The following is an 11329-nucleotide window of genomic DNA, read 5'->3' as shown; positions in this document are numbered from 1 at the left end:
ATGAATTAGAGCGAAGACTGCGAGCCAGGCCTTCTCATCCAACATCAGTGTCTGACCTCACAAATGTGCTTCTGGAAGAATGGTCAAAAATTCCCATAAACACACTCCTAAATCTTGTGGAAAGCCTTCCCAGAAGAGTTAAAGCTGTTTCAGCTGCAAAGGGTGGGCCGACATCATATTAAACCCTATGGATTAAGAATGGGATGTCATTTAAGTTCATATGCGTCTAAAGGCAGATGAGCGAATACTTCTGGCAATATAGTGTGTGTATATATATATATATATATATATATTTGAGAAATGCCATTGATGGTGCAAATAACACAAATGATGTCCAGACTCACTGTAAACCCTAATGTTGTCATTACTGGAAATATCAAGTTGTCTCAATTAAACATTATTTGAAATGTTTTGTGCTCATAACCTCAGAAGTGAAAACCTCAAATGTTTCTTGAACTTATTTTTCTTAAAAATCTATAGACTTAAGATTTAAGTGTAAATAACACAAATGATTGGGTACAACATTGAGGCTATAAGGAGAACCCATAATTTCAACCCGATCTCATGAAAATTCATACACAATTTACTAGTTGGCGATTTCGTATGATCTTGCACGATTTTGTTCGCATAAACTCGTATGACTTAATCGTGAAAATTCTCGGATGTCTAATGCGGAAGTAAGTGCAAGATCCGCACACGAGGTGTTAATGACATGCTTGTTAATATTATGCCCTTACCCAAACACCTTATCTAAACTTAACCAATCAGTAGAATGTGTAAACATGATAGGAAGCTGTTGTGTGTGACAGAAGCAAGTAATTGTTGCGTATTAGATGGAAACGATGTCCAGCGACGTCATTTGCTGTAGTGAAACTCATAGGAATTGAGTGCAGGCATGATATCAGACGAATTAGCCAAATTTAGAAAATTCATACGAATACTGACGATTTCGATTTGAGAGTGTGTTAATTTAATTATTAAATTATGTTTCCTTCATCTTCATGAACATAAATAGTTGTTATTAAGAATTTATAGAGGTTTTATCTCTTTTGTAGTATTATCTATGTTGTTTTGTTGCAAATAATTGTGTGTCATGTCACCATTAGGGTGATCTGTCCTTTTTGTCCAAGTTGAACCCTGTTAACACTTTCTCAGCTTTCTCCTTGTGCATGTGCAACTGAAGTACAGGTAGGCCTATATATGCATTTCTGTGGATGAATACATTTAACGATTGACCTATAATCAGTTAGAATCTTTATTTAAGCTGTGTTATTGTATGACCTAAATTTTAGTCCATTCGGTTAAAATTAATCTGAGTTTGGTCTACTTGCATCTAGTTACCTTAACTTAAATGGCGAAGTTCATTCTATATCAACACCAAGTTTTGGAGATGCCATTACTCAGTTCAGTTGACATAACCGTAATGAGTTTACTCAATCAATTGAGTAGAGTCAACTTAACCTATAGGGTTTTCAGTGTTGGAAATGCATTTAATGTGTTAAATGGGATTATGTGTAGACTAAATGGCCTAACACCTGTTGATTCACTAATTAAAATATGAAATACACAAAGGCCTACAAAACATGTCCTATTTACATACATTTTAAACCGCCGGACGTAAAAACTTGCTAAGATCAAAAAGTGATGTTGTACTGCATACAGTTTAATATTAGAGCTGAGGATCAACAAAGTCTTTCTAGGACCAACCAGACGGGTGTGCAGTACAGCATTAGGTGCAAGTGCGTGAAATGATCCATGACACCAGCGAAAAGAGCGCGGACACCGACAAGTAACTTTTTTTTTTCTTGCAAAAAAGTTATTATATATACTTGTTATTTAAATGGATGTTTTTTGTTTTTGGCACCATTCTCAGTAAATTCTAGATAAGCAGTTACAGAAATATTAAAACCAGCTCATCTGGCACCAACAATCATGTCACGGTCCAAATCACTGAGATCACATTTATTCCCCATTCTGATGGTTGATGAGAACATTAACTGAAGCTCCTGACCCATATCTGCATGATTTTATGCACTGCTGCCACACGATTGGCTGATTAGATAATCGCATGGATTATTTTTGGTGTCAGATGGGCTGGTTTGAGTATTTCTGTAACTGCTGATCTTCTGGGATTTTCACACACAACAGTCTCTAGAATTTACTCAGAATGGTGCCAAAAACAAAAAACATCCAGTGAGCGGCAGTTCTGCGGATGGAAATGCCTTGTTGATGAGAGAGGTCAACAGAGAATGGCCAGACTGTTTTGAACTGACAAAGTCTACGGTAACTCAGATAACCGCTCTGTACAATTGTGGTGTGAATGTTATTCTGATATGCGGGTTGGTGCTGTTTTGGCGGCACAAGGGGGACCTACACAACATTAGGCAGGTGGTTTTAATGTTGTGGCTGATCGGTGTACATCAACAGACTGATAAAAACGTAAGAATTTTAAATGTCAACACACAAACCGCCTCCTTCAAAACTGAAGATTAAACAGACATGCGGGTGTGTCCTGAGCTACTCAAACACATCGACTCCTTAGTTTTAGTTACTGCGTAACTTTATGACAACTTCCAGAGGGGACGGTTTGTGTACGAGCAAATAAGGGCGGTGTTGTCCAAACCTGAAATTGTGAGGAAAGTCCCTGTTTACGCACTTGGACCGGGACTGCAAGATAACGCTCTTCTGAACTGACGCTGTGAGCGGGTAAGACTTTCCTTATGTTTATTTTCAAGTATTCACCGTTGAATAACAAAATTGTTCCCACTAAGAAAGAAATGAACAATGACAAGAAAAAATAGCCAAAATCTCTCTCGGCACACATGCACACACTGCTTGGGTGTGTTTGGACTAAATGTCATCTTATGCGGGCCGAATTACATTTTAAGCATTTATTATATTTTTATTTTTATTTTAATTATTTGTTTTAATTTTATTTCTGCTTCTCGGTCAGAACCCGGCAGCATTAAATCTGCATTAATGCATCATTTCTAACAATAATTCCGTGAAGACTTGGAAACAACTGAGAAATGTACTTTATAACCTCAATATTTTTCCTTGCATCTGGATTAATCGTGTATGTATATGAAGTAATTATATATAGTTGTCTAAAAGGTCTTCAGCATGTCACAGAGGGGAAATGTACAGTGATTAACCATTCAGACTTCGGTTTCAGGAAAACAATTAGCTGAACCTTGAGATAAGGGGAAAAACATGTTTTATATCTTAGCTTTTATTTTTTAATACAAAATTAATTTGAAATGGACATATTTGTAGACAAAGGCGTCAGATTACGAACAACGGAACATGTTTTTATAAAAACGCGTTTTTTTTCTTTCTGAAAATTGACATTTATTCACTTCATAACTTACATTACACACTACCAGTCAAAAGTTTTGAAACACTTGACTGAAATGTTTCTCATGATCTTAAAATCTTTTGATCTGAAGGCGTATGCTTAAATGTTTTGTAGATAAAAATATAATTGTGCCACCATATTAATTTATTTCATTATAAAACTAAAATTTAATTTAAAAAAAAAATATTTTTTTTTTGAAATTGATGACTTGGACCAAATAATAAAGAAAAGCAGCCAATAAGTGCCCAACATAGACGGGAACTCCTTCAATACTGTTTAAAAATGTCAAGAGTACATGTCTGCAAATTCTAGGCAAAGGGTGACTACTTTAAAGATGTTAAAATATAACACAGTTTTGATTTATTTTGGATTTTGTTTAGTCACAACATAATTCCCATAGTTCCATTTATGTTATTCCATAGTTTTGATGACTTTACTATTATTCTAAAATGTGAAGAAAAACAAAATTATAATAAAGAATAAGTGTTTCAAAACTTTTGACCGGTTGTGTATGTCATTTGTGTCAACTACATCAGAGGTGATCCATCCAACAAGAGTGTAAAGTCTTTAATTTTCTAATAATGGTGTTCAGTAAAGGAGTTAATTGATAAAATACATTCTATACATTTTTTTTTTTTTTCAGTTTTCACACTATTCTGATAATTCTGAATGAGTTGCTAAAATGTAAAATTTTTCCATCTTAACCATGTGTTGTACACTGGAGCCAATTTTTTTTTTTTTTTTTTTTTTTTTCCTCAGTTTAAGCTGCCTCTATAACCTAAACTAAAATACAGAAAATTATCCCACAGTTCTTAACAGAAATCATCCCAATGGGATGCTGTTGTTGACATGTTGAAGCTGTGACCGCAGAGACTTAAACATTGTTTGTTTAAAATATAAAAAATATATCAAATTTACCAGACCATGTGTCCAGTAGTGTAGTCTAGGCAAGGCAGGCATACGCCGTATGCCCACCTAAAATGAGTTTTGATACGTATGGCCGCCAGAACAGCGAGGAGGCTTTTGACCCATAACTTTTAATTATACACCATAATTTTCACTGTATATTTACTTCGCTGCTAAAAGTTAAAACATGAATGCATTTAAAGGTGCAATATGTAATATATTTACTGTACTAAAGCATAAAATTATCATAATATGTTATCAGAGAATTAGGAAATATGCTAAGTTGAAATACTGTTTACTCCGAAAACAATGCTACAGCAGTATATTCTAGTTTGAAATGTCCGTTCCGGGCCGGAATTTCTGTTTGTGTTTTGGCCTGTGTGATCCTGCCCACTGCCCATTTCCCAAAAGTATTTCGACATGCCAGGTTGCCAGATTTGAAACAAGTTAGCGGGCAAACACAGGCAGCCATGGAAGCCAGCAATACATCTAGCTAACATTGACAGAGTTATAAAAAATCCACATGAGCTGGTTTATAATTTGCAAACAATAAAAACATTGCAAACGTATACATTAGCTGATCAACTTACAGTGTAAGGCTCGTCGCTTGCCATTGTCAGTTTCCTCATTCCTGTTGCGTGTCCTCAACCTGGCAACCCACGTGAGCTTGGGGATGGGGGTGGAACAACTCTCTCCAATATTTTGAATTTGGACTGCAGTACCCATTTTAAACGCTTGATGTCAATGTTACATATTGCTCCTTTAAATAAAAACTTATGCTATTAATCTTCGGGAAAATACTAAGTGTCACTGCACCCCTGCTAGTTTTTTATGCTCTTCGCAGATGGCGAGTTGTCCCGCAGTTGTATCAAGGGTAGGCCTATCCTCGATAGATTCACAGTATGCCCACCTCTAGCTAATCATGACATTGTCTGATTTATTCAGGATTATAAAAAAAATCTGTTGACACAGAGTGAGGACACAACTTTGAAAGGCAGTTTTTTTTTAAAATGAAAAATGTAATTTAAAGTATATCTTGCATATCTTACAGATCACTACCTTTCATTTGATATTTATATTTGTGAATTTGTTGCATTTTTAATGCTTTGTTTGGTAGTTTAACATTGTGTCCTCTTGCTGAGGACAGGTTAATTTACATGTGCTCTCAAGTATAGAGCATGCATTATAACAAAACAAAAACAAAAAAAAATCTAAAGAAATGACTTTAAAATATATGTAATAAATGCCCTGAATATTCATATTTCATTTAGATTTAACTTTTTCAGTATTTTGAATATGATTAATTTATTGTTTTTTAACATTAAGAGGACTTTTGTATGTTGGACATGTTTTGTCCCTTAACTCAAGAATCAATAAATTATCAGAATGGAATTAACCAGTTATTAACCGGTTATCAACATTTAAAAATAAAGTTTTCACTCTGGAACAATTGAAAGGGAATTTCATTCCTTTTTAGTTTTCACTCCTTGGAACATTTTCAGTCCCTGCGGCCTAAATACAATATTATTATACTGAATTAGTCTATCAATGCAGAGATTAGAGCATGTCTTTCTCAATATTATTCTCAATGCTCAAACAATTATTATACAGAATTAGTCTATTACTGCTGAGTATTACTGTGTTGCAACTACTTTATTTAACATTCTGATGACAGTGAAGCTTATGTTGAAGCACAGTCCTCATGCTTATATTATAGTAATTTTGAATATGGTTCATGTGTTCATAAATGTTCCTCTCAAGAAGTTTTGTGTAATTTTCAAACTTTTGCAGTTAAAATGTAACCTTTTTGTTATTACGAAAGTTAATATTTTATACCTGTGGAGGATATAGATGTGCTGCTGGCAGACTAGCTAAGCATCAGAGTTGTGAAAGGTCTTAAGTTCAAAATCAAAATGTAATTTGAGCCAGGGACTTTCAAGGTTACTGCAAAGTATAATAATGACAATTTCATGGAATTTTAAACATTTGAAGAATTATCCAAAGGGAAACGCCATGTCAAGACTCAGAAGGAAAGTTTTCTTTCTCTCCCTTATATAATATTTAGCTATGCATTTGGCAAGACCAATTGAACATTGATTTGAAATCCAAAACAATCAAGGGAAGTTCTAAAAAGCAAATGAAAAGGCTCTGACAGTCCACTATTTTAAGTAGTCTTGTAACAGTGGTAAACTTCTGACTGCCATTGTGATTAAAAGATTTAGTATTTCCAGTACTGATGTTTTGGTTTTACTAAGTGATTGTGTGGACACTCAGTGCTATGATATGGCTCTGTTTTCTATGTATCCTGAAGTCTAAGCCTGCTTTAATGCTTTCCACCGGTGTCAGGGATTTCATTAGGTCTCTGTACGGAAAACCCAATGCTACAAAGACTCTCAGGTGTGTTGTCTTCTAACATTTGCATTCACATTGCATAACATTTGCATTGCTGTTCCTTGGATGTGAGGATGGAGTATTTCCTTTCAGCATAGCATAGAGAAATTGTTTTTCTTATACGGCTTGTTTTGTTGTACATGCTATTTACATCACGACAAAAACTGCAAATTTGAAAAACAGCTGCAAACCTAGATTGGTCAAATCTGTGGCCATTTTACTTAAGGCTTTGCCAACTGTGCAGTTAGCAAAGACTGGCAAAGCCCAGAAGTGTTATTCCAGGTCAGATTTTAATTCTTTGTTTGGTACATCCTTAAACTTCCTTAATTGGACTGTACAAAAATAGTAAATGGGTTATGAATCAGAATAACCTTTCAGCTTCCAGTATTATTTCAGTCAGATTGCTGTGATGTAATTTACTAGTGCTAATGAAACGATGGCTGACAGTTGGACAGACAAGTTCCATGCAAAGCCTTTGGGGTTTCCAAATGAGACGCAAAAGAAATAACCAGTAAAGCTTGACAGACCATGTACTTTGAATAAAACACATTAGAATGCCACTGAAAAGTGAAGGGCAATGCCCTTTGTTGGATAATGTTACACTACTATGTTATGGGAACACAATCGTTTTGTTTATTTTTTAGTATTGCAATTAATGTTGCATTTTTCTATTCTCTATCAAGCTTAACTTGATTTATATTTAATTAAACTTTTAATTTAATATTAATTTATAGATTTTAATATTCTTAGCATAATGCAGCATGTCTGTGAGTGTTTTAATGGGAGAAATCAGAGGCAAGCTATAATGGGTTTGGCTATTCCAGTAATTCCAGTGAAGACAAATCTTAAAGTTAAAGTGTGCTATATGCAGATACAACTACAAGTAAGCCATTTGTAGGTTAATTTTCCCAAAACAGTTAACACTGTGACTTTGTGGCACTATAAAATTTCCTCTGTTTGGTTTAAACGAACCGTCCAGTCTGACACAACTATACTGACTCAACCAATGGCGTAAGGAGGGGGCGAGACTATCTTTTAGTATGATCAACAGCAGACAGGGCGTATTCGGAAGGCTGTCTGAAAACCAAGGTGAATTTTGCAATTCTGTTTGGTGGCGCTAGTCGCTCAAAAGTTAAACACTTCATCTTTAATGTTATGATGATAATATAATGAATGACATTCTAGATAATTATGTGCTTTAACTTTGTGGCAACAATTTGTTTTACTTTGGTAGCCATTTTAAGCTTGAAAAATATGTTGCACCTTTCCCAGGTGCTCTTTTCATTTACAGAAAGCTAGAACTGATTGGCACTTCCTAAATATCCAAGATAAATACAAGGGTGGCTCAGCTTACCTACTGACCAAGGTGGTGGCCCTGAAGTAGGATGTGCTCCTGGATCAACATCCTTGTTGATTAGGGTTAGGATTAGGCTATATTTTAAAGCCCAAAGTATACTTCGGTTTTTACGTGAGCACTAGCATATGCATACAGTTGAACGCTCTAGCCCATAAAAGTGCGACATTTGACCATGTGCGCATACACAGGTGGCCTACGCATGCTTGCTATGCGATACTGGACTGTTTCTCTTCAGGAGTTTAGACGCATAAAGATGTTTTTATAGTCCTTCAGACTCGAGTTATACAAATGCATTTATCTCCTGGCCTCCTCAGACACGCACTCTTGATCTTGGGTACATCCAATTGTTGTGGTTGTCTTCACATTTGTCTCCTTTACATCATCTTCATGCACTACATTGTGAAAGCAATGCCCAACTGTGAGTGTTGCCAATTTGAGGGCTCACTAATTAGTGCAAACATTTCCAGGTGCATGCACAGACTATGTGTAGAGTACGCACGGTTAGAAAAATCAGGCTGCAAGTGTACAGTGCTCATGTACCCTACTGATGATTAAATTAATTCACTCGCCCTGTACACATACGCTAGCATTGGCATAAAAACTGAAGTCTGGGTTTGGGATGTTACCAATATATTTTATCTTGCATCACCCTGCAATTTTCCCTCTGACACAAATTTCGTCTTCAGCACAGTATGTGTGGACTGTCCACACGCAGCTTAGTTCTTCTAGACACCTGGACAATCCCCATCTATGCGTGCCGTCTGCGCATGCGGCTGGCGTGAACTGTACTGAATTGTATCTAATGTTCATGTGCTGAACATGTCACTGTCAAAAGAGTTTACTTTGAAAGGCTAGAGTGCTCGATTGTGTGCAAGACGTAGCTGCACATAGAAAAACCAAGACTCTGGGCATTGTTGGACAAGAATGTTGTTCCAGGACCAAAAAAATGATGTAGATCCTAATTGGCAAAATCATGGTCACCTTTGCGGAATCTAATCGTACTTTATGTGAGTGTTACATAACCACTAAAGTTGTCTGTACATTTCTCTTTCAGGCTTTTCACAAGCACACTGGGAGATTCCTGCTGGTCTTTTGTTATGATGAAGGCCTCAACATCAATGGCAGCAGAACAATTATCAAAGTTTCAGTCAGTTTTCCTTGTCTCATATTGTAACTCAGATTCAGACAAGTTTTGAAGGCTGCCATGACTCAGCCAGGAATCTCACATTAACGGTTGAATCTAAACTGGAGCCAAAGTTTGGAGGAGTCATGATGTTTGTAAACATGCGTAGAATCAGAAAATGCAAAGTTCTACGAATAACATTAATGTGCTTGGCTACCTCAATGATCATGATATACTGGGAACAGCTTGACAATAAAATTGTGACCCATGTCAAGTCCTTCATGTACCGCTACCTTCCTAATAGCTTCAAGTTCATTAATGCAAGCTTTACAATCAGTCCTAAAGAGGCTATCAAGTTCAGCAATCATAGATACATCATAAACCAACAAAGAAAATGTGTTAAAAGAGACATACTGCTCTTGCTATTTGTGAAAAGCTCCACTGAGAACTTTGGGAGAAGGCAGGCAATTCGTTCTACTTGGGGAAATGAGGCATACATTGAAAGGACGCTGGGTGTTACGGTAAAGGTGTTGTTTGCTGTCGGCCTTCATCCTGAACCACAGCAGAGAAGAAAACTTCAGCTGCAGTTGTTCTTTGAGGACCAAATATATCATGACCTCATCCAGCAGGACTTTATAGACTCTTTCCACAATCTTACTCTCAAGCTTCTTTTGCAGCTTGGCTGGAAAGAAACCTTCTGCCACCATGCGCAGTTCCTCATGTCTGCGGACGATGACGTCTTTGTCCACATTCCCAACTTAATTCATTATTTGCAAGGGATTGCCCGCAGTAACGTCGAAGACCTTTGGATAGGAAGGGTGCACCGTGGATCCCCACCGGAGAGAGACAAAGAGAGCAAGTACTATGTGTCCCGAGATATGTACCCATGGTTGTCTTACCCAGATTACACCCCTGGGTCTGGGTATGTCCTCTCCAAAAGTGTGGCTACAAAAATCTATCAGGCTTCTCTCACCTTAAATGCTTCCCTTCACATTGATGACGTCTTCCTTGGTATCTGTGCCAAAATGTTGGGCATCTCTCCCAAGAATCATTTGTTCTTCTCAGGGGAGGGAAAAGCCCCTTATCACCGTTGTATCTACAACCAGATGATGACTTCACATGGACATGTAAGGGACATCCATGAATTGTGGAAGCTTGCAACAGAACCTGATGTTGGTCAAATGTCCTCAGGTCTGTTTTGGAAGCTCTACTGCACCATGGTGAAAGTGAGGCTCCTGTGTACACCTTTTTCTTCAGTCTCATATCCATGCATGGCAGCTTTTTGGACATGACAATTTAGTGAAACTTAAAGGAACCCTTTGTGTTCTACTCTTAATTTATTGTACTGTATATGTATCCTCAAATTCTTGGTCATATTTTACTCCAAAAACTCCAAAATCAAAAATTGTGACATTATTTTTATGTCAGTTGCAAACATTTTAACCCCCAATTCTCATTACCGCAACATGAACAAAGATGATTGTTATGAAATTCCCATTACCGCAATGTAAAAAAAAAAAAAAAGATACATTAAACTATGTCAAAGTAGTATTCCCTTGGTTACTGCCTTACATTTTTTGCAGATTTCAATAAAAAATAAAATAAAAATAAATAAAAAAAAAAACATTGTACAACATCTTTTTTTTAAATTGCAATATAGTAAAACATTTTTTTTACAGAAATTAGAATAATCATTTAAAACAATGGGAACAGTAAAAGTAAAACATCCGAATGTGTTACAATGAGAATTACAATCCAATTACAATGATAATTGGGGTAAAGTGTGCTTAAAGGGATAGTTCACCCAAAATGTAAATTCTCTCAACATGTACTCACCCTCATGCAATCCCAGATGTGTATGACTTTCTTCAGCAGAACACACACACACACACGATTTTTAGAAGAATATCTCAGCTCTGTAGGTCTATACAGTGCAAGTGAGTGGTGATCAGACTTTTGTAGCTCCAAAAATCACATAAAGGAAACAGAAGTAATCCATAAGGCTCCAATGGTTAAATCCATATCTTCAGAAGGGATATAATAGGTGTGGCTGAGAAACAGATCAAAATTTAAGTCCTTTTTTTACTCTAAATCTCCACTTTCAGTTTAACACCTGAAAGTCACATGTGGTGCCTGTTTAGTTTCACTTTCACATCTGAAAGTGAAAGATAAAGTGGAGATTTAGAGGAAAAAA

The 11329-nt window shown here is 36.4% G+C and overlaps 2 protein-coding genes across 4 annotated transcripts in view; both read left to right on the top strand.

Annotated features, from left to right (window-relative positions):
* The first annotated feature begins 2565 nt into the window (after nt 1-2565).
* Nucleotides 2566-11069, top strand: b3gnt5b (UDP-GlcNAc:betaGal beta-1,3-N-acetylglucosaminyltransferase 5b). 3 transcript variants are annotated; one of them, XM_051697263.1, is made up of 3 exons: nt 2571-2706; nt 6576-6661; nt 9067-11069. In XM_051697263.1, exon 3 carries the CDS (start codon nt 9282-9284, stop codon nt 10425-10427), a length of 1146 nt encoding a protein of 381 aa, XP_051553223.1. In that variant the 5' UTR covers nt 2571-2706; nt 6576-6661; nt 9067-9281; the 3' UTR covers nt 10428-11069. The 3 variants fall into 3 exon arrangements, with proteins under 3 accessions (XP_051553221.1, XP_051553223.1, XP_051553224.1); XM_051697264.1 differs by having other exon boundaries at nt 2596-2706; nt 6611-6661; XM_051697261.1 differs by lacking the exon at nt 6576-6661 and having other exon boundaries at nt 2566-2706.
* Nucleotides 2566-11329, top strand: part of LOC127440579 (DCN1-like protein 1) — a 28848-nt gene continuing 20084 nt past the window's right edge. The window contains exon 1 of the mRNA XM_051697265.1: nt 2566-2706. The gene's annotated coding sequence lies outside the window, so the exon portion shown is untranslated. The remainder of the gene's footprint in view (nt 2707-11329) is intronic.

This window comes from Myxocyprinus asiaticus, chromosome 5 (genome assembly GCF_019703515.2).
Source record: "Myxocyprinus asiaticus isolate MX2 ecotype Aquarium Trade chromosome 5, UBuf_Myxa_2, whole genome shotgun sequence".
Classification (NCBI taxonomy): Eukaryota; Metazoa; Chordata; class Actinopteri; order Cypriniformes; family Catostomidae; genus Myxocyprinus; species Myxocyprinus asiaticus.
The sequence above is the reverse complement of the archived record's forward strand: the minus strand, read 5'-3'. Positions and strand labels throughout refer to the sequence as shown.

Bases quoted from the DNA above. Each gene is read 5' to 3' on its own strand.
- b3gnt5b (XM_051697261.1), top strand. From the start codon at position 9,282: ATGATGTTTGTAAACATGCGTAGAATCAGAAAATGCAAAGTTCTACGA.